Source organism: Phyllopteryx taeniolatus, chromosome 2 (genome assembly GCF_024500385.1).
Source record: "Phyllopteryx taeniolatus isolate TA_2022b chromosome 2, UOR_Ptae_1.2, whole genome shotgun sequence".
In the NCBI taxonomy this organism is placed as follows: Eukaryota; Metazoa; Chordata; class Actinopteri; order Syngnathiformes; family Syngnathidae; genus Phyllopteryx; species Phyllopteryx taeniolatus.
In genome coordinates, this window is record NC_084503.1 from 22,642,058 (window position 1) to 22,665,955 (window position 23,898).

Consider the following 23,898-nt stretch of genomic DNA (forward strand, 5'->3'; position numbering starts at 1 on the left):
ACTTAATGACCCATTCCTGTTCTTAAAACAAGAAGACAGCCATTTTGATTTGAAGCAGCCTTTTAGGCGCAAATTCTCTTGCTCATGCTTTGAGAAATTTCGACTAGGAAAGTCACCCAAATGAGCCCCAGTTGGGAGCAGGTGTCTTAGACAGATGGGCAATGCTAAATTGCTGAAGTCTTTTTACCTATGCCACCTAATGTGGGTGGAGTATGACTTCAAGGTTTGATGATCATTTCCAGGATTTGCCTTGAAAAAGACGATAGTGATTTATTTACCAATGTTGAGCCACCGGATTGTCTTGTTATGACAGCGGACGTTGATAGACTGTCTGGGAGACAAGACAAGATGCCTTCGAGGGCATTTGGAGTGTGGCTAATTAATTGTAATAATCTTTGGCCACTGCATAAGCTGGCAAGGAGGTGCGAGGCTCGGGCGTCCCCCCCAACACTAAAGCCGCGACGACAGCGTGCGATCCAGAGAGCTGACGTGCTCTGGCACCGGTCGCCGCGCACATCTGCTCTGATTAATCACCTGCTTCGCTTCGTGCATACATTTCATTATCGGCTTTAAGTGGCCGAAAACAACGAGGCTTTGAGGCGGACGAGCTGTGACGAGTAAAAGGATTAAAGGCGGCAGAAACGAGAGTCATTTATCAGGTGTGTGTAAAAAGAAAATAGATTGCCGATGTCCCTCCTCATTTTCCTGAGCTACAATGTTTGACCTCTGTTGACAAAAAGATGCAATACCTCACAATTTATGCCAACTCTGTCACAATGTATCTTTTTTTATGATGCGATAAATATATTAGTTGATTTTGATGCCGTCTTTAAACTTAGTTCCTGGTGTCCCCGGCAGCCCGTTTTCAGCCCACTGTCGACAAATCAGGATGGACGCAAGAGAACACAGGGGAATGGGATGGCCAAATGCGCAGGCCGTGATTGCCATGGATGTGTGACCAGATTTTTTAACTGTCAAAAAAATTTGCCACAGCAGTCACTGTGCAGATGGGAAACCTAGTCAGCCGTGGTAAAACAGGGCGAAAATACAAAACTTGGCATTAGGCCTACATAAATAGGTTGTAGCAAAACTTCCGTAGTGGGACGGGAAGCATATGAATTTCCTTGGCATCTCACGATTCCTTCAGGTTTTGTCACATTCTTCTGCATTTCGTGCATGTTTTTTTCTTTTTTTGCCAAATTTTGTCATGTTCTCATGGCAAGCTAGTGGGTATGGTCGCCGTTTTGTCCTATTCAATCACGGCAAGTCCCGGTGTGTGATGGTTTACAGGCCCAGTCTGATACGGCACTTTTCTTTCTACTATGGTCTGACACAGCACAAGCGATCGGTGGGGGTCTATTGCATATAGAAAAGGTCCCACATTCAGCACCTGCAACTCTTCCAAAGCTAAACCAGGTGTTCAATTTACCTTACAATGCCCAGCGTGGCATACCTGTTAATAACGTTTAATGTTGAATGTGTTGGTGTGAGAGGAAGAGAGAGCGCGTGGATGCGTTCACATTTTTTGGCACAGTGAGGACTCTGTGCAGTGTTTCTGGCCATATTCTCCGGTTTGTGCCTGGCATGCGCAGCATTCACCTACGCGCATTCTCCTGTCCAGAGTTCTGACACACCCATTGTGCCTAACCTGGGAATTTGTGCTCAACCACCAAAGAGACGTGACTCATTGAATCTGAGGCTGGTTGTAACTCATTGAGCATGGAGTTTTTCTGAGACTTGTGAATGTCATTGAAATCCATCCATCCATTATCCACACTGCTTATCCTCACTCGGCTCGCGGGTATGCTGGAGCCTATCCCAGCTAACTACAGGCAGGAGGCAGGGTACACCCTGAACTGGTTGCCAGCCAATCGCTGGGCACATATAAACAAACAACTATTCGCATTCACATTCACACCTACGGGCAATTTAGAGTCTTCACTTAACCTACCACACATGTTTTTTTGGATGTAGGAGGAAACCGCAGTACCCGTAGAAAACCAACGCAGGGGAACATGCAAACTCCACACAAACGAGGCCGGATTTGAACCCGGGTCCTCAGAACTGTGAGGCAGATGCGCTGACCATTCGGTCAGCGTGCCGCCTCATGATAAATATGTCTACCAAATTTCATGTTGTTCAGTGAAACTGGTTTTAGGGGCTGAATCTTCACCCAAAAAAAATGTAGCGGCGCTGCTGAAACGATTTTTGGGTGTTGTTGGTGGCTGGGAGCATTTATTTACTCAAGGGAGGGAGCTGTCTTTTGGGTAAGCGGATTAATTAATATTAAACACTATTAGCATTGATGTCAAGTAAAAGTGGAGTTCAAAAGAAGAAACAAAAGGACTATTATGTAAATTTTTATATTTCACAGCAGCCTTCAATCCTCCAACGAATCGGCAGAGGGTGTCTTGGGGGTGATAGGGGGCTGTATTCTGGACCCCAGCCAAACAAAATTCACCAATATTCACCTTTGTAGCTTTTACGACTGCGCACGTCCTTGCTTGTCAAGAACAAAGCTCACTTTGATTTGGAAAATATTAAAAGGGCTCAAAGGCGCTGCAAGTGTCAAAGGATTCTACTGTACGTGTATTCACCGTGGAGCTACAGCGCCTTCAGCTGGTAGGATTAGACTGCCACACGTCTCGAGCCATAATGACTGCTTGTCATGCATCTCAGATTTTATAATAATAATAATAATAATAATAATAATAATAATAATAATAATAATAATAAAAATAATAATAATAATAATAATAATAATATGCATAGCACCTTTCAAAAAAATTACACGCTGCTAATAATAATAATAAGAAGAAGAAGAAGAATAGCACCTTTTAAAAAAAATTACACGGTGCTTCACAATAAAAAGAGTCAATACAAAAACAAAGAAAATGAAAAGTTTTTTTTTTTTTTTTAATGAAATCAGCAGTGTTTCCCTGCTGTTCTTAGGAGATAGGGATCGAGCCCTGCCGTGAATAGCAAAAATCCACCAGTAATTAACTCCCCCCAAAAGGGTTTAATAATTGCCCATACATGCCACAAGATGGCGGCAAATCACAATTGTTTTATGAGACGGCTATGGCTAGTTCAATAGTTTTGTTTGTTTATCCTTTCAAGAAAAATCTCAGCATTTTTTTCACACTGTAAAAAATTGCAACAGCCCAAGTGTCTTAATAATATGCTTTTGTCAAAAGAATCAAGAAAATATTGCGTAATTATAGTCTGTCTTTCGTTAAGATGAAAACTGGAGGTGGAGCCCTATCTCCAGCAGCCATACTTGAAGGAACAGAGCTACCTAGCATTCTAAAATCATTTCCTCTCACAAAGGCAGCTCTGCTTACCTTTTGGCTTTGACATGATAGCAGGGGTGTCGCAATCGTGGGTGATGTTGGTATTTCTGCATGATAATTCACTAGACAGTGTAGTCGCTTGAATGCGACTCTGCCAAGTCGTAGTCGCAGTATTATGTAAATTAAAGGTGCCATATTTTATCAAACCAACTTTTTGTAGCACTTGGGATGTAAAATTCTGCTCTATGGTGCCTCAGTAAACGTGAAATATGAATTAAAATCGTCCATGCAGTCCCAGAGGTTTTTCTGACGAGAGGCCTAAAATTGGTTCATTGAAATTTCTCAAGCTGATCTACATCAATAGCGAAGATCTCTGCCTACCTCTCCGCTCCCGAGCCAGCGCTGTCAACATAACAAACACGTGCTCTTACAAGTGGGTCTTCTACATGGAGGCAACCAATCAGAGGAAAGGGAGGGTGGTTCTTAGCCAAATATGGACAAAGCGGATACAAAGCTGTTTCAAACAGAAGTAGTTGTCAGAGGGGCCTTTTCTGGACACTTTTATACTAAGTCCATGTTAGAGAGTCACTCTATGGAGGTCTAAATAGCCAAAATATGGAACCTTTAACACCAAGTGCAATGTAACAGTGGGGCAGAATGGCTCACTCATCGACATATTTTCAGAAATAGATAACAAAAAGGTTGTTTCATTTCACACTAACTTTTTTTTTCTGAATGGTTTTAATGTCACAATTAAAAAGTGCATTTTGCATAATACCTCATTAATTGTATTAGTTTAGACAGTTATTTTATTTTTTTGTCCACCCATCCATTCTCAATACCGCTTATCCTGTTCAGTGTCGCGTGGCACTGGAGCCTATCCCAGCTGACTTCAGGTGAAAGGCGGACTACACCCTGAACTGGTCGCCAGTCAGTCGCAGGGCACATACAGACACGGACAACCATTTGCACTCATGTTCACACCATCACTGAGTGGGAACTGAACCCACGCTGCCCGCACCAAAGTCAGGCGCATGTAGCACTGCACCATCAGTGACAAATTGTTTGTTTATTTGTTAATTTTTTTTTTTTTTATTGTTTCATTTAGTTTTGGTAGTTAATCCTTCAATTATGTTACTTCATTAGATTTGTTGGTTAGTGAGTTTTGTACTTCGTAAAATTGTTATTTGTTAATTCTGTGCGTTCCATAGTTTTTCTTCATTTTGTTAGCTATAGTTTCGCTAATTCTTTTAAATCGTTAGTTAGTTTTGTTCGTTTGATGCTTTCATTCACTTTAGTTTGTTAATTTTGTTGGTTAGAAAATGTCATTTGTTTTGTTACTTCAATAATTTGGTAATTTCAATTGTTTAATTCAATTTGGTAGTTTGTTGGTTTCATTACTCTCCTTCGTAAATGTTGTTATTGTTAGTTTCTCACATGTGATTAGCTGGTTTCTTTAATTTTTTTAGTACTGTATGTTAGTTTCCTTTGTACTTTAATTTGTTCATTTTCCTTGTTTTATGAGTTTTGTTACATCAAAACTGCATAGTTGATATCTACAAAACTAAGCAAAAGCCATTTGATTTTGATAGAGGGACAGAGGCGCAATAAATTCCTTTTCACTTTTCTGTTTTATAGTGTGGCCAAGTGGGGCACTGACCCTGACATCTGCCTCAACTAGCTGGTTTGAGTGGGGCGTTGCAACTCTGAATTTGCCTCCTCTCTGAAAAGTTCATTACGGCAAAGCGTAGCATAGCGAAAAAACAGAAAGCTGACATCTGACCTACGTACCTGCGGGCTTCTATCTGTGTCCCTCCAGACCCGACCGGGCTGGGCATGGAGCTGAGTGCCGTCATGCCAAGGCAGTGCTCCAGCAGACTCGACTAGGTCAGTGCACATTGTCAGTGTTTGGCATGGAGGAGTGCACCCCACTGCCTACGGGGGAAGGACAGGAAGAGACTCTCTGTCATGACGAGGAGACATGTCGCTAATTCACGCTCATATGAGGATTGTTTGACAATATATTTATTTCATTGCCTGTGGCCTTTTTATACCAGAAAAAAAATCAAAGCAATCAAAGGACACAATTCAGCATTAGGAAACTTCACGTGCCAATAAAAACATCAACATGCAAAAAAAAGAAAAATAAATTGTCCTTTTCGGTTTGTATGTTTGTTTGGTTGTTTTTTTAGTTTCATTAGTTTGTTTTATAGTTTCATTAGTTAGTTAGTTAGTTAGTTAGGATACAGTGTTCCCCGTCATATTTGCGATTTGCTATTCACAGGTTCACCTGGTTTCACCAGATTTTTTTTAACCTATCATCTGTTATTCGCTAAAAAAAAAATATTTTTTTTTGCTCAGCCCAAAGCCCTGTCACAAGTATTGCTTTGGTGCCATCTTGTGGCATTTTGGCAACCAAGGAACCGTATTGAAGTGAGGGGCGAAGCATCCATCCATCCATTTTCTGAGCCGCTTCTCCTCACTAGGGTTGCGGGCGTGCTGGAGCCTATCCCAGCTATCTTCGGCGAGAGGCGGGGTACACCCCGAACTGGTCGTCAGCCAATCACAGGGCACATATTGACAAACAACCATTCGCACTCACATTCACACGTACGGGCAATTTAGAGGCTTCATTTAACCTACCATGCATGTTTTTGAGATGTGGGAGGAAACCGGAGTACCCGGGGAAAACACACACAGGCACGGGGAGAACACGCAAACTCCACACAGGCCGGGATTTGAACTCCGGTCTTCAGAACTGTGAGGCAGACGTGCGAACCAGTCGTACACCGCGTCGCCTGGGAATACATAAATTGTGCTTTGCCACCATTCAGTGGCATTTAGAGGCAATTTTATAGCTTTTACTTCATTTACTTGCAGACTTCTATTATTTGCGAGTCAGTTAGTTAGTTAGTTAGTTAGTTAGTTTCATTAGTTGGTTCCTTTAGTTCTGTAAGTGAGTTTGTTTGTTAGTTACACTTAGTTCATTAGTTTATTTAATTTTGTTTGTTTTGTAGTTAATTCCATTATTTTTGTAAGTTAGTCACTTTCATTAGTGCTTGCATGTCCTTATTTAGTCCAATTCGCAAGTTCTACTAGTTTTGTCAGTTCCATGAGTTATATTGTTCGATGAATTGGTTTGTTCTGTTAGTTCCGTAAGTGACTTTATTTTGTTAGTTCTAGTTAGTTTACGTTATATTTGTTTGTTATGTAGTTAATTCCATCGTTTTTGTAAGTCAGAGGTGTGGACTTGAGTCACATGACTTAGACTCAAGGCAGGCTTGAGTCGTGAATTAGATTACTTCAGACTCGACTTGACAAAATGTTACAAGACTTGCAACTTTACTTGGACTTTAACAGCAATGACTCGTGACTTCACTAGGACTTGACCCATTGACTTGAAAAGATTTGCTATATTTTTCCAAAGCTCTGAGAAACAAATACACGTACAGTGATCCCTCGTTTTTCGCGGTCAATGGGGACCAGAACCCCCCGCGAAAGGTGAAAAACCGCGAAGTAGGATTTGCCCCTCCCCCCCAGGAATTTTCGTGTATGTGTATGTGGGTACCAGAATGTTTAAAATATATAAAGAGTACAAATATATAAAGATTACAACAGTAAACGTATTTACTTACATCTTTAATTATAAAACCTTATACATTAATTAACATTCATCAACATTGCCTTCTGAGAGAGGCAAAGAGGCTTGCGTTGGTGGCGGAGGAGAGACTCTCACTTGACTCGTAGAGGCTTTAGGTTCAGTCGGAGACTCTTCTGCTGGAGGCGCTGATGGTGTAGCTGGGGTTTTACCTTGGAGAAAAACATGGTGATGGCTCGTTGTTGTCTTTGTCTTTTCTTTTGCTTCAAAATTCCCCTGTACAAGGACATAACCCCGTCTCTTATTACGTGGAGTTTCCACACGTTTCGCTTCCTTATTGAAGCAGTTTTGCGGATGTTTGCTTCCTCTTTCTTGATGTACCGCACTGTGGATTCATTCACGCCATAATGGCGTGCCACAGATGCATAACTTCTGCCCTCTTTGATCATATCTAAAAGTTTCACTTTTTCGCTGACGGTCATCATCTTCTTCTTCCTCTTGGGGGTCCCGGAGGAAGAAGAAGAGGAAGAGTGTAGAAACACACACACAAACACACACTGCAACATAAACAATAAATGTGACAGTTAAATATGGTATACATTCCACGAAGTACTGGTAACATACACAAAAATGACAAGGACAATTAACATAACAATAAGTAATGTTGGGAAAGTTCATTTTCTTCGCAAACTAGTTCAGAAATTTCAAAAATTAACTAGATCAGTTCATAGCTCATAATTATTATTAATTTGAATTAAGTTTACTGTTCCACTGTTTCTACTACACAGTTCTTTTTTTTTTAACCTTATGTTCCTGACAGGCTATTACCCTAAAAACACGGGCATTTCATTTCCACATTCTTGCCACCCAATCAGTCCACACTAGTAGCCAGCTGCAGCTTTCTCAATCTCAAAAACATCAAGGAAAAATTTGTTCCATGAACCATTAATGAGGAATTAAAACAAAACAGGACTTTTGTCCTTCATGCACAAACAAAAACACCAAACACAGCATGACAGGTGGTCAAATTACATTGATAACTTTACATTCCCAGCAGCTCTGACTGACTATATTAATAAAATATTTTATATTATCTAGTCCTACATTACAAAACAAAATAAATTCCACATGACAGTGTGATCGTACAGTGTTTTAACGAAAGCATTCTGATACACATAATTTTTCGAACAAAATCCACATTCTCTCCCATTTACGGAGTGCCCCTGAACGCACATCCCACATGTGAACATGATGAATGGCGGCGCAATGAATTGGCGAAATACAGCATTTATTCGCCGACATATGAAAGCTCATATATAGTGTGTTCAGCCTGGTGTCGTCCTGGAAGTCCCTGACAAAACTTGGCGCTTTTGAATAAAAATGAACTTTCGTTCGTTCGTTAAGTTTGGTTCATTGAACTTGTTCAGATACAACACTGACAATAAGGGCGGTAATTATTGCAACAACAACAACAAAACATTTCATGTTGAGGTTTGTAGCCCAAGCGCGTGTGCGTGTATGATGCAATGTTGTGTTTCGTCCAATTGTATCTGTCTGCAGTGTGCAGCCTCTCCTTGTGGTTACGCCCACTCATGTGGTTACGCCCACTACTCTTGGGTACGCCCCGACGTGCCTACGAGTCGGCCATGTTGGGAAGGAAAACATTTACGAGTTTGAAATGACAGATTGTACGTCAGTGGCTGAATAATTGCTTCAAAAACCTTTTTAATTGGTGTCATTGACTTTGGATTTCTGGATCTGAGAATGTTTCAATAATTCAAAAGACTATAATTACATGTATTTAATAAAGGCAGTTAGTCCTCAAATGATTTACTTATACAGGCACACTACAAGTAATTAAAACTTTCTCCCTTATATAATTTTCCTAAACTTTATAAGTATGAAATTTAGGAAAAATGACGAGAAACCTTTTTATCAGTCTCGTAATCCCCCCTTTTCCACAATACTATTGGCTAATAAATGACGCCCACGTCACGTCATTTTAAGTAGTTACGCCTCCTCCCCTGCACGCTGCAGAGGACTGCCCTGGGGTCTTTCTTCACTTTAGTATGCAAATGAGGCTCTTGGCCTGCTGGAATCACAAATTGCTGATTGAAATTAAAGATTCATTAAGGCCACACACATTGTCAATGCTGTTGCACTGACACGATACATATAGTACATGTACACCTCGTTGGTGTTTGGGCAGTGCATTTCTTATATGCAGTGGTGAGCTTACTGTTAATAACTAATAACAGTCAATTGCGAGGGTGTGTATGTATAAACAGTATATGTGTGTGTAGTATGTAAATGTGTGTATGTAATAGTATTTATTTTTTGTACTATGTACTGTATATACCTGTGTGTGTATGTGTATACTGTGTAAATATATATCTATTGTGTGTGTGTGGAGGTGTGTGCGCATGCGTACGGAAATACAAATACATGAGCACGGATTTATACCTGTATACAGTACTGCTCCACTGGCCCAACACCAGGTGAGAATGAGACGAATGGAGCGAGCTGGCAACGAGGGTGAAAAGTTTTTCGACAGTAATTGCTTCTGCCATGCTCGTAATTAAGGCTGCAATTAACATATAAATAACAATGTGGATGTGCAGGCAAGTCGGAGGAGAGTAGCAAGAGTGTGAAAGGGGATAAGAGTTAGTTGCCGTGACACACTGCTGTAATTGACAAAAGAATGATTTGCGAACAAAATATTAAGACGCCTAAAGATGTAAAGATGGGACTCGCTGTATGCCAAATGCAATGGTTGCATTCAAGATTTCAGTAATTGGTTTAATAGTTCAGGCCCAACAATGTGCTGCCTTAACAGACTGCAGCAATTAACAAAATATTACTGCATCTAAACACTGACTAGCTAACTGCAACGACGGTATCAAGGACCCTTTGGTGCCTAAACAGCCATCCATTTTCGATACCGCTAAAACCTCATTTGGGTCACGTGTGAGCTAAAGCCTAAAAGAGCTGCTTTTGGGCGCGAGGCGGGGTACAGGACTGGTCGCCAATCGTCGGGCACAAATAGGCTACCAACCATTCACACCTAAGGAACATTTTGAGTCTTCAATGAACCTATGATGCATGTTTTTGTATGAGAAACTCACACATTCACTAGGGGAATGGCCTAAACCGGCTGCATTAGTTAAATTATCAATACCGGTACACCTTAACATTGACTACAGTTCTATGCCGAATGCAATGGCGGCAAAAAAGACTTAGGACTTAAGTACTTTGCAGCAACCATCTTATGCTGCAATTATTTCAGGTCCAACCATTTTGCTGCCTTAACAAGCTCCACTAATAAAATACTATCATACCTAAACAGTGGCTCACGATATGCCATATACAAGGGTGGCATGACGATTTCAGTCTTGGTAGCGACCACCAGCGATTACTTCAGACCTGAACACTTTGATGCCTTAACAGGTGGTTGTGGAGATACAGTGCAAAAAAAAAAGGGATCTGAGAGATACTGGAAACAGTGGATTTGTTTTATTTTGTTCAAGTTGGCTTGTGGACGGTTGGCAAGGACTTGGCTTCCGCTGCTCCAGGCTACGACTATGGCTCTCAAAACATCAGTCTGTTTTCAGTCCTTGGCAGCAACCACCAGAGGATGAAATTACTTCAGGCCTGACTGTTTTTAATTGATGCAGCCTGTTTAGGCAGCAGTTATCAATTATCAAAGTACCATAATAATGAGAATACAGTGTTACATTGACTTAGGGCCCCGACATGAGTTTTTAAAGTTATGAGCATGTTTGATATTTTTTATTTTTTGCTTCGTGTTGGGATCTTGACATACGCCACTCAAGTGTGAGGATGGGTGGGGGGCGCAATTATTTTCAATAAGAAAAAAATATTTGATTTATGAGTAAACTCCTGATTGGTTGACAATTGTGGAACATTTGTGACACTGTGAGGAATCGGCAGTGTACTATGCGCGTAGGGCAATGCATGACAGTGTGTGGAAAAATATAACTTTAACACAAAATATGAATTTGAGTTCGCACAAAAAAAAAAATTTTGTGATCACAAAACACGCTTTTGTGGTCAGTATTTCTAGTTACGACTATGTAATTGTGGCACAAATCTTACGCCATAGCACGGCAACCCAAACAGTTTTGTATTTTGTGATTCGAGGATTTTCTTTCCTGAGACGTGACTGCTATTGAAATGCATTTGGGAAATGTCAGACTTCTTAAGATTAACCCCATGCGGATATACTGGAGTTGGCTTCCTTCCAGTGAGATGTGGGCACCGCTTGTCGAACAGGCTACTTGAAAGGAGCATGTGTTTTTCTATTCTCTATATATTTAATAAATACTAGACTATACAGACCCTCCATCCATCAACACCGATTATCTCTGTTTGATAATCCGCTGAGGGCCCACGGTCATCTCTTTTGCTAGTGCTTCTTCTCCTGCCACAGTTTGTCCTTCCACGAGACTTTCCATTGATAAGCTTGGACACGGCACTCTGTGAACAGCCAGCCTCCTTAGCTATGAATGTTTGTGGCTTACTCATCCTAAGAAGGGTATCAATGATTGTCTTCTGGCCAGTTGTCAAGTCTGCGTTCTTCCCCATATTGAACCCAATTGAGACAATTGAACCAAACTGAAGCAATTTAATGACACCTGGGGGAAACCTGTGCAGGTGCTTTGAGTTTAGTAGATTAGTGTGTGATACTCAGTTTACAACATTGATGGCCTGCAAAATTTGGGATGATTTAGTCACAGTGTTCAAATTTTTTCAATTCCTGATTTTGTGGGTATTAAGAGTTGGAAGCCCAAACTATGTAAAAATAAACAAATACTTGAAATTGTTTAAATTGTGTACCCAGAATCTATAATCTATTAAAGTTTTACCTTTTTGAATGGAATTATGGAAATAAACTTTTCCATGATATAAAATTTTTTTGGAAAGGGGTCTGTATATGTAATTTAATCCGCGTTTGGAAGGCCAGCTCTTGAACAGCGTTGCCCAGCAACCATACCGGCGCCACACACGCTGCCATGTCATTTAAACGGATTTTATGATTGAGAGAAAATATGAACACAATTATTCCAGCTCTAACACACCATCACTCTGTAGCGGACATGCACGCCGCAACTTTTGAGGCGACCGCCTGAGAACTCCCACTCCTCCATGCTGCCCTGCTGTGACACAACGAGGACAATGCCTGGTGTACGTCAAGTGGATCTTAACCTAATAAGCAGCTTCCCATCAAATCTTGATTCCTGTCTTCAAAAGACTCCTTCTCTGACCAAAAGATGGAGGGACACTCCCTTCAAGCAGACTGAGGTTAATATTCACCCATGCGCGAGGCGCCACCCACTGGCGTTGATGGGAACTGCAAGCATAATTTGTGGACGTGCCTTTGATGTTTGTTAACAGAAGATAAAATGTCCGTTTTTATACCTTGCAAACTGCAGAAATATTCCAAACGTATGGCTTGGTGTCTGTGTCCTTATTCTCACTTTGACAGGTCCTCTGCGTGATTTTGAAAGCTGTTCATGATTTGAAAACAAACAGTACGAAATGTTGTATTGAACAATAAGCAACCCATCTGCTACGACCAAAGTTGAAACAATGAATCTATGCGTGAGAGTACAAAGTTGGGAGTGTTTAAGATGATTATTTTAAAACCTATTTACACAAATTTCTGGACAAGATTCAGGCTGGTGGGCGTGGTCTTTTCCAAGTCGGCACTCCCCTCTTTCTACGCCCCGCTCCTGGGGTATTTAACTCTAAACACACCTTTCTCAACGGAACAGAACTGGAGTTGAGTTGAGGGTTCTTTTTCCTTCTGTGCTGGTAGCACGCCAGCTGGGTGGCCTCTACCCACCTCTCCCCCTTCTTTTGTTCCCTTTTTGTCCTCGGGCACCTCCGGGTGCCACCACGTGCGCGAACGCCCGCCGCAACCAAGCTGGCGGCATTTTCGATCGAAGAAGTCGACCATGCGGCTCCGATCGCTTTCCCGAGCCACGGTCGGTCGGCGGGGCCTCAACGAGCAGTTGCTGGCATCCCTGACGGATCCCGCATCTCTCCGAGGGCCAGACCTCGGCTCGCCGCCAGGTCAACCGGCAGGGAAGTTATGAGCGCATCCCAAACTGGACAACAACTTTCCTTTCCTATTTCTTTTCATTTTTGTGCATCTGATTTTTCTTCAACCGTACCTTCTTGGTTTCCGCCTGCGGTCCGGAGGAAGACCACCCCAAAGACCAGCTGATCTGCGTTCTTGAGTCGACACTGTAATCCTTACTGTGATGTACAACATTGGTGCGTAATAATTGTGGGGAAATTCATACAAAATCCCAACTTTGCCTTCTCTCGCTCTGACTCAACGCATTAAACGCTGACACGCTCATTTAGTTTAGCCCAGCGACCACACACGATGTCCTAATTTCCATTTTCGTACGCCTTATTTTCTTTTTCGTTTACCCTTAGTGTTACTTTCTTGTTGTAGTTGTGTGTTTCATTAAATATACAATAAAATTCCACTCGTGGTCGTATTTTGTGTGTGTTCTGAATTTAAGTAAACCTCTGTAACCTAGGACTCAAAATGTCATAGAGTGTAGCAACCTACAGATCATGAGACTGATTAAAAAGGTTTGTCGTCATTTTGCCTAAAATTAAACTTGAAAAATTTGACGTAGTGCACGTTTCGAGGCATTAGTTTGATTTTTAACAATTATATCAAAATTACGATAAACCGGAAGTAACGCAAACGTCGCTCCCGGCTTATTACTTTATCCTAAATCAATTAAAATTCTTATTCCATACATAATCGCTACAACGCCATTAAGATGACTGCAGTTGTGAGCGGCACTTTCAGACATACTTCCAAGCCACCATGCAGCATGTTTGAAAGGAAAATGCCTCTCGCAGCTCGGGCATGAAAATTAATTAATATTACATATTTTGACGTTTCGCCATCAATCGGCGTAATGTGGTGGGGTCACATTACAGCCGTTGGGCAGTCGGTGAGCCTATATAGGCCAGGTGTCCGTCAGCATGCCGTCGGAGGCTCGGAATCAAAACATGCAATATGATGTTTCACCTTCCCGGGGTACTAGACTTACTACAGCCTCTGGAGTGCGCATGAGGAAACGCACTTAAGTCTTTGGCAGAATATGCGCAAGGCTGGATATGAGAGGGAACGCCTTCACTTTAGGGTTACTCCACCCAAAGTAAGCAAATGATAGAATTAAGTGGACGGCTGAGAGGGGGAGTGAGAAAAGCGCGGAGCTGCGCGCCTCTTCTGACTTAAGCATACGGAAAAATATGGCCCTTAAAGAATTGGGGTGAGCCTCAATCCTCGGTTAGTCCAGGATTACATCCATTGAGGAGCTCAGACTGGCTTGTAGCTCATGTAAGACTTGGGTTCCGCTGCTCCAGACGACAACTTTGGCTTTCACAGCGTCCTTCTCGCCCTCCAGCAACTTCTCCAGGGCGTATCCCTTCCTGGGCAAGACTACATCGCGCCCCCTCAGACAAAAGGCCGGGCAGAGATCGTTGGCGCCGTCGCCCACATAGAGGACGTGGCTGTACTTGTCTTGCTGGGCCAGGTATCCTTCCAAAACTTTTCGCTTGCACATGTTAATGGGACAGCGGCGGCAGTCGTGCGCGTGGTGGCGACGCACTTCCACGCGGCCCAACGAGTTGAGTGCGGCCGGGTTGGTGAACACGCGGTCCACGGCTGAACGCAACCCAGCGGCGCAGAGGATCCAGTCGATGAAGAGCGCGTTGGCGTCAGAGATGACCACACAGTCCACGTCGCTCTTGTTGCGTGATATGAAGGTCAGCAGGTCACTCATTCCCGCCGTCAAGGGGATGCATTCCATCTCAGCGCGAACACTCTCTACACTCACTTCCTGCTCGCCTGCAGGAAGAAAGCACAGCGGTGCCTTAACTTAATAATTCGTTCCGTGAGCAAGCTCCAAACTCAATTTACTCATACGGCGTTACTTTGACTTATTTGAGAAAGCCACAGTCGCCGATGAACTTTCAGCCAAACAGGACAAATCAGAAGAACACACAAAAGTTCTAATTTTGTATTCATAAGGACTAACCTGCTGAGTTGGGCCCACTGCATATCAAATCATTTTCCAAATTTGAATTACTGTAATTTATGTATAATGCGCATTTTCTTCGCCCAATAAATGTCAAAAGTCAATTGCGCTGATTATACATAGGTAGAGGGGAAAATGGAAAAAAAACTTTCCCATTTTATAAATGTATGCCGCCATCTATAGGTTATGAGAAAGGTGAGCACTTTCATTCTAATATGCCACCGCCACCTCGTGGTTATGAAAAAGGTGTAGCCTTCACTTTCATTCCAATATGACAGGGATAAGTATGACTGTACAGTTGTGCTCATAAATTTTCATACACTGGCAGAATTTGGGAAATATTGTTTTATTTTGTTTTTAAATATGACTGACAACAGCCATCATTAATTTCTTTATGGTTATGTTTTGTTTCATTATAATGCTTTTCTGAAATGTTTGACCGTTTAATTTGAATCCCATTAAAGTAAAATTTAAATGTTTCGCCTGGCCCTTCATGTTTTCTTTAAAGAATTATACCCATCTTCCAAATTCTGCCTGGGTAATTAAACATATAAGCACAACTGTGTGTTTTCTAATTTACTAAATAAAAGTAGGGCTGTGAATTTCAAAATAAGAGCAAGTAAATAAAGTATAAAGTATTACGTGTTCAAATAAAGTGCTGAACTTCAGAATAATTATTTGAAAAAAAGTAACAATATAGAGATAACAATTATTTGGGCGGCACGGTGGCCGACTGGTTAGAGTGTCAGCCACACAGTTCTGAGGACCCGGGTTCAATCCCCGGCCCCGCCTGTGTGGAGTTTGCATGTTCTCCCCGTGCTTGCGTGGGTTTTCTCCGGGTACTCCGGTTTCCTCCCACATCCCAAAAACATGAATTGGAGACTCTAAATTGCCCGTAGGCATGACTGAGAGTGCGAATGGTTGTTTGTTCCTATGTGCCCTGCGATTGGCTGGCAACCAGTTCAGGGTGTACCCCGCCTCCTACCCGATGATAGCTGGGATAGGCTCCAGCACGCCTGCGACCCTAGTGAGGAGAAGCGGCTCAGAAAATGGATGGATGGACTTAATTATTTGATCATTTGGGTAGAAGCAAAATCATGCATTGTAAAAAGAATTTTCCAGAATTTTGAGGTCAACTTTGGGGGTGCGTATTATACATGGGTGCACATTATACACGAGAAATTACGGTAATTGAAATTGTCTGGCGACCAGTTTAGGGTGCACCGCGACTCTCGTCCAGAGTCAGCTAGGATAGGCTCCAGCACTCCCACGAACTTACTGAGGATAAGGGGTACGGAGGATGAATGAATTAAGCCATTCCAGCCCCCCCAAAATACGAAAATGTTTTTGTTACAACTCTTTCATCAAGAAAAATAGCACCATATCGTATAAGAATATAATAAAAACAAGAAAATCTTAATGAATAAACTGGCTTTATAGAGTGTAAGTACTGTATGTACTGTAGCATTTGTGTGTTGGATGTGTGTGCCTTTATGGCATGGCCTAGTGCGTTATATCAGGAGTTTTAAAGTCTGGGTATGAGTTGTGGCCTATAGCAGCTCCTTCCAACTGTTCTCATTTTGTATTTGTGTCTTTTAATTCTTTGTCCCCTTCAATAAATGATTGGAAGTGCATCGGCAACTGGGGCTCTTCTTGCCCACATGCGAGGACATTAAAGTGCCTTAATTGCTTCTTTTTTTTCCACTTCACTCGAGCAGCAGCGCATCTCAAGCTCGCTGATAATTTAGACTTTGGCTCCCAAGCCCCCAGCTAAAAATGAATTTCAGCATTTAGACGTTAAAGTCTGGGTAAAAACCTCACATTTCTGCCACAAATATAGTGAGACTTTCACTAAAAATAATACTGAAAAAAATCAAAAAGATAAAGGATTATTAGCTAACTTTACTAACAATTATATTGTTATTCACCATTAGCATAACATCAATAACTTTGCAGTTATGTTCTGGTTAAGCATTCACAAAACTTCAACTATTTTTCATTCAAAATATGAATATACTTCCAATACTGAAAATTGGGGTGATCCTTAACTCCAGTGTTCAGTATAGATAAGCAACTACCAGCTACTGTCTTGTTCTATTACTGAAATAGAAAAAATATATATCTATGCGGCCGTAACCCGGGATGAGTTATTTAAAACCGTACTCATTACGGCAAAACCGGAGTCATTGGCAGGTATGCTAATTTAATCACTTGAAAAAAATATAATGGCCTTACCTCAAATAAAACACTACTTTTCCCCCATTGGGGAAAGAAATGTTTCAATGTTTGCACTGTACATGTCAACACCAAATAATAATGGAAAATAAATGAAAACTACAGAAATCTGACACTGGTAAAATATCACTTTACTGTATACCTGTATAATAATTTAATTATAATATGTGCTCTAAAATCATACATTTTGATAATAAAATTATAATGCCATCCATCCATCCATTTTCTACCGCTTATCTGAGGTCGGGTCGCAGGGGCAGTAGCTTTAGCAGGGACGCCGAAGGCCAGGCCAGCCGAAGGATGTAGTCTCTCCAGCGTGTCCTGGGTCGTCCCCGGGGTCTCCTCCCGGTGGGACGTGCCCGGAACACCTCACCAGGGAGGCGTCCGGGAGGCATCCGAATCAGATGCCCCAGCCACCTCATCTGGCTCCTCTCGATGTGAAGGAACAGCGGCTCTACTCTGAGATCCTCCCGGATGGCCGAGCTTCTCACCCTCTCTAAGGGAGAGCCCGGACACCCTGCGGAGGAAACTCATTTCGGCACCTTGTATCCTGGATCTTGTTCTTTCGGTCATGACCCACAGCTCGTGACCATAGGTGAGGGTAGGAATGTAGATCGACCGGTAAATCGAGAGCTTCGCCTTTCGGCTTAGCTCCTTCTTTACCACAACGGATCGATACAAAGTCCGCATCACTGCAGACGCTGCACCGATCCGCCTGTCGATCTCCCGTACCATTCTTCCCTCACTCGTGAACAAGACCCCAAGATACTTGAACTCCTCCACTCGGGGCAGGATCTCATCCCCGACCTGGAGAGGGCACGCCACCCTTTTCCGACTGAGGACCATGGTCTCAGATTTGGAGGTGCTGATTCTCATCCCAGCCGCTTCACACTCGGCTGCGAACTGCTCCAGTGAGAGTTGGAGGTCACGGCTTGATGAGGCCAACAGAACCACATCCTCAGCAAAAAGCAGAGATGCAATACTGAGGCCACCAAACCGGATCCCCTCTATGCCTCAGCTGCGCCTATAGATTCTGTCCATAAAAGTTATGAACAGAATCGGTGACAAAGGGCAGCGTTGGCGGAGTCCAACCCTCACCGGAAACGAGTCCGACTTACTGCCGGATATACGGACCAAACTCTGACTCCGGTCATACAGGGACCGAACAGCCCATATCAGTGGGTTCGGTACCCCATACTCCCGGAGCACCCCCCACAGGACTCCCCGAGGGACACAGTCAAACCCCTTCTCCAAGTCAACAAAACACATGTAGACTGGATAGGCAAACTCCCATACACCCTCAAGGATCCTGCTGAGGGTGTAGAGCTGCACCACTGTTTCACGTCCAGGATGAAAACCACACTGCTCCTCCTGAATGCTCCTCCCCTCTGGTCACCCTTCTTACCTTCTTAAAAAGGGGGACTACCACCCAGTCTGCCAATCCAGAGGCACTGTCCCTGATGTCCACGCAATGTTGCAGAGGCGTGTCAACCAGGACAGCCCCACAACATCCAGAGCCTTAAGAAACTCAGGGGGGGATCTCATCCACCCATAGGGTCCTGCCACCAATGAGCTTTTTAACCACATTCGTGACCTCAACCCCCGAGATAGAAGAACCCACATCAGAGTGCCCAAACTCTGCTTCCTCATGGGAAGGCATGTTGGTGGAATTGAGAAGGTCTTCGAAGTATTCGTTCAGCCCACCAACTCAAAACCTCTCTAGTTGAGGTCAGCAGTGCACCATCCCCACAATACACAGTGTTGACGGTGCACTGTTTCCCCCTCCTGAGACGCCGGATGGTGGAGAAAATTTTCCTCGAAGCTGTCCGGAAGTAGTTCTCCATGGTCTCACCAAACTCCTCCCACACCTGAGTTTTTGCCTCAGTGACCACCAAAGCTGCGTTTAGCTTGACCCATTTGCTGTCTCCAGAGTCCCACAGGCCAAAAATGCCCGATGGGACTCCTTCGGCTTGATGGCATCCCTTACCACTAGTCTCCACCAACGGCTTCAGGGATTGACCCCCACAACACTGACAACCTTACAGTCACAGCTCCAGTCGACCGCCTCAACAATGGAGGCATGGAACATGGTCTACTCTGACTCCATGTCCACCCCCCCCCCCCACACCCAGGACGTGGGTCAGGTGCATAGTGAGCTGGGTGGCAGCTGAAGGCGTGCACCTTGGTGGTCGATCCCCGGCTACAGAAGCTGGCTCTAGGGATGTGGAATTCTCTGGCAGGGAAAAAGCCCAAGCTGGTGTACAAGGTTGAGAAGTTCCGACTAGATATAGTCGGGCTCACCTCTACACACAGCTTGGGCTCCAGTACCAGTCCTCCTGAGAGGGGTTGGACTCTTTTCCACTCTGCAGTTGCCTATGGTGAGAGGCGTTGAGCAGGTGTGAGCACACTTATTGGCCCCCGACTTGATGCCTGTAAGTTGGGGTTTACCCTGGTGGACAAGAGGGTAGCCTCCCTCCACCTTTGGGTGGGAAGATGGGTCCTCATTATCGTTTATGCCTTTGCACCAAACAGCAGTTCAGAGTATGCACACTTTTCGGAGTCCTTGGAGGGGATGCTGGAGAGCGCTCCCGCAATGACAGTGAGACCTGAAGGGGCGTGACTGGGAGGAACGACCGATGTCAGTCCTTCCTTTACCACTATAACAGCTTTAATTCTTCTGAAAAGGCTTTCCACAAGGTTTAGGAATGTGTGTCGGAAATTTTTGACCACTCATCCAGAAACATATTTGTGAGGTCACACAGTGATGGCTCTCAGTCTCCGGTCTAATTCATCTCAACGGTATTCTATCCTGTTGATGTCAGGACTCTGTTAAGGCCAGTCATGTTCACCCACACCAAACTCTCTCAATCCATGTCTTTATGAACCTTGCTTTGTGCAATGGTGCACAGCCATGATAGAAATGGAAGATCTATTCCCGATTCAGTGAAAGGAAATCTGAGGGATTCAGTATACCAAGAGCTTTCGAACAAGTCATAGCTCCCAACTTTGTAAGAACAGTTTAGGAATGGCCCTTTCTATGGGGAGAGATTTGACTCAAAATTATTTACACAAATATATCCGCGAGTTACACGTTTTTCAGATCCACAAATATATCCGTGATTTACATACGTTTCACAAATCCACAAATATATCTGCGATTTACACGTTTATTAATGTTGTCTGCATTTATCATGACTCATCATTTGTAAATATTCAATTCTGCTTGTGAATTTTTGAAAGTGGGTTTGTGGATCAGCGGGTACGCACATTTATTTTTGAGACGAAGCTAACGGAGTTTTCGAGATATTCTCACACACACACGTTGAGAATATTCACGTGGCAAGGCCCGTCCCTCCATCCACTAGGCGGTAGTGATGCCGTCTCAGTTGAGACCATATACTATAAAATAGATGATTGAGGGCTAGCCGCTGTTGTTGTTTAAACACTGTAATAATAAGTTGTTTTTTTGTATCTTGCTGACAGATGAGGAAGGTGATTTCTTTTTATTTTACCTACTGACGACAGGGCTGCCGGTTGTCGACCTTGTTCAGCCGTGGGCGGTTTCCCGGGGATTTCAGCATGGTCAGACCATAGACTGTTAATGCAGCCCTATGGGGGGCACAAGCCAGTCCAAACTGTAGGCCAGTCCCAAGCCCGGATAAATGCAGAGGGTTGTGTCAGGAAGGGCATCCGGCTTAAACCTTTGCCAAACAAATATGAGCGTTCATCCAAAGAATTCCATACCGGATCGGTCGTGGCCCGGGTTAACAACGTCCACCACCGGCGCAGTCAACCTGCAGGGCGCCGTTGGAAATCCAGCTACTGTGGGTCGAAGTCAAAGAAGAGGTGGAAAGCGGGTTATTCGGCAGAAAGAGAAGAGGAAAGCACAGAGCCTAGAACTGAATGTGGGGACTTTGAATGTTGGGACGATGACAGGAAAATCTCAGGAGTTGGTTGACATGATGATTAGGAGAAAGGTTGATATATTGTGTATCCAGGAGACCAGGTGGAAAGGCAGTAAGGCTAGGCAAGTTTAGGAGCAGGGTTTAAATTATTTTACCATGGTGTAGATGTGAGGAGAAATTGAGTTGGGGTTATTTTAAAAGAAGAGTTGGCTAAGAATGTCTTGGAGATGAAGAGTATCAGATCGAGTGATGAGGCTAAAACTGTCATGTATAATGTGATTAGTGGCTATGCCCCACAGGTAGGATGTGACCTAGAGGTGAAAGAGAAATTCTGGAAGGAGCTAGACGAAGAAGTTCTGAGCATCCCAGACAGAGAGAGTCGTGATTGGTGTAGATTGTAATGGACATGTTGGTGAAGGAAATAGGGGTGATGAAGAAGTGATGGGTAAGTACGGCAACCAGGAAAGGAACTTGGAGGGACAGATGGTTGTAGACTTTGCAAAAAGGTTGCAAATGGCTGTAGAAATAGTGATTATATTGGTAGAAGGATGATGAGGATGGAGCTGCCAGGCAAGAGAGCTAGAGGAAGATCAAAGAGAAGGTTGATGGCTGTCGTGAGGGCAGACATGAGGACAATTGGTGTTCGAGAGGAGGATCCAGAAGATAGGCTTACATGGAAAATGATGACGCGCTGTGGCGACCCCTAAAGGGACAACCCGAAAGGAAAAGAAGACCATAGACTGATGGATTCCCATAAAAATACCTTGCAGTCAAGTCATCAACAGAGACAGCAAAACTGCCGCCTAGCGGATGGAGGGACGGGCCTTCCCACGTGTGAATATTCTCAACCTTTGTGTGTGTGTGAATATCTTGAAAACTCTACATTTGTCTTAAAAATAAGTGTGTGTGCCAGCTGATCCACAAACACACCAACAATTCACAATGAGAATTGAATATTTACAAATGATTAGTCATGATAAAGGCACACACATCATTAAAAATGTGTAAATCGGAGATATATTTGTGGATTTTAAAAACATGTAAATCACAGATATATTCATATCTGAAAATCACATAAATTGCGGATATAGTTTTGTAATAAATTTTGGGAAAAATCTCTCCCCATACCCTACCTGTTCCAACATGACTGCACCAATGCACAAAGCAAGGTCCATAAAGACATGGATGAGTGTGTGTGGTGTAAATGAACTTGACTGCCCTGCACAGTCCTGACATCAACCTGATAAAACACCTTTTGAATGATTTAGAGTGCAGACTGACCATTTGCACTCACATTCACACCTACGGGTAATTTAAAGTTGTCAATTAACCTACCATGCATGTTTTTGGTTTTTTTTTGCCGATGTGGGAGGAAACCGGAGTGCCCGGAGAAAACCCACACAGGCACGGGGAGAACATGCAAACTCCACACAGGCGGGGCCAGGGATTGAACCGCAGTCCTCAGAACTGTGAGGCAGATGCTCTAACCAGTCGTCCACCGTGCCGACCGCCCATCCATAATGCAAAAAGAGAAACTTTGGAACTACAAATTAATTAAACTATAGATACTGTTTATGCTATAAAATTCAAGTTTTAAAAGATGCTTTGTTTTATCGTGAGATTGAGTGATAAGCTTTCCAGCAAAGTTCTGAGCCTTTCATTATGAAATGTCACTTCATGACGTGTCATTTATATTTTAACAGTTCTAAAAATGCCTCTGCTGGCAATTGTTAAGTGACGTGGAGGGTCCAAATAAGTATAAAACCCATTACGATGTTAAGCACTTAAAAAGAAATCTGAAGTGGCCACTAAAAATATAGAAACCCTCTTATAATATAGGTGTGCATGCCTATATAATCCATCACTCTGCCCATGAACTCAGTCCAGTGGCCTTTTCTGTACAAATTCTTCACCGTGTCAGGCAGCGTCTGACCTGGAAGACACCTAGAACACAAAATGTACTTTTAACACGGTGATGCCTGTTTTCAATCATCCATAATGAATCTAAATCGTCAGTATTTACCTGATCACCCACGTGTCACTGTTGTCATCAACCACCGTGTGGTCGAAATCAAACACCATCAACGTCTTCATTACGTGGGAATGTTCGGAATCTGACAAAAGACTGGAGGGGGGAAACACGTGAGTAAAACGCCTAAATAACACGCCGAATGTAAAAAGAGGGCACAAATAATACTTAAAACCTCGATCTGTATATCATCAAAGAAATATAAATAGTATACTCACTTAAATTAAAAAAAATAAGAATACTAAACCTTTCTTTAGCTGGACTTTGGTGTCCATGACGCAGCTTTTCGGTTAAAGCCCCACATTTCCTGGTCATGTTTAGGATATTTTTGCGTAATCACAGCCATTCCTGCGCGACTAAATGCGGCTTCAAAGAGCGTTGAAGGGTTTAAAATGGTATAAAGGCCAGAGACATAAACGACAATAAAAGAAACTTGACCTATATTTTCCTGATGTCGTCAACCGGCCCCTCAGTGAGGCGACTTCATGTCGTCTCAAGATGCACTGTGACTCATTACCGCCACCTGTCGTAAACTATAAACTGGGCAGTCGTTATTCAGACAATTTACAGTTACGAGTTATTTCACCCTTTCAGTGATTAATCGACAATCCAATATTTAATGTGTCCAGATAATCTCAATTGAAGGTTACATTGGTCCATTATCACAAAACTCACAGCAAATCTGTCATGTCATTCCCCCCCGTTAGATGGCACTATAGCGTAGCACCCGACCAATAGAAACAAC

The 23,898-nt window shown here is 43.1% G+C and overlaps 1 protein-coding gene across 1 annotated transcript; it reads right to left on the reverse strand.

Moving 5' to 3' along the window:
* Positions 1–10,389: 10,389 nt before the first annotated feature.
* phospho2 (phosphatase, orphan 2) lies at positions 10,390–23,892 on the reverse strand. Its single transcript, XM_061765353.1, has 4 exons — positions 23,401–23,892; positions 23,148–23,249; positions 22,974–23,068; positions 10,390–14,794 (listed from the first exon to the last, which is right to left on the reverse strand). The coding sequence occupies exons 1-4, from the start codon at positions 23,466–23,468 to the stop codon at positions 14,235–14,237; spliced, it is 825 nt and encodes a 274-aa protein (XP_061621337.1). The 5' UTR covers positions 23,469–23,892; the 3' UTR covers positions 10,390–14,234.
* Positions 23,893–23,898: the final 6 nt, after the last annotated feature.

Bases quoted from the DNA above. Each gene is read 5' to 3' on its own strand.
- phospho2 (XM_061765353.1), bottom strand. From the start codon at position 23,468: ATGACCAGGAAATGTGGGGCTTTAACCGAAAAGCTGCGTCATGGACAC. The intron at 23,069-23,147 runs GTAAATACTGAC...TTTGTGTTCTAG, and splicing joins AGTGACACGTGGGTGATCAG to GTGTCTTCCAGGTCAGACGC. The intron at 14,795-22,973 runs GCATGCACACCT...TTCTTCCTGCAG, and splicing joins CAGAGTGATGGATTATATAG to GCGAGCAGGAAGTGAGTGTA.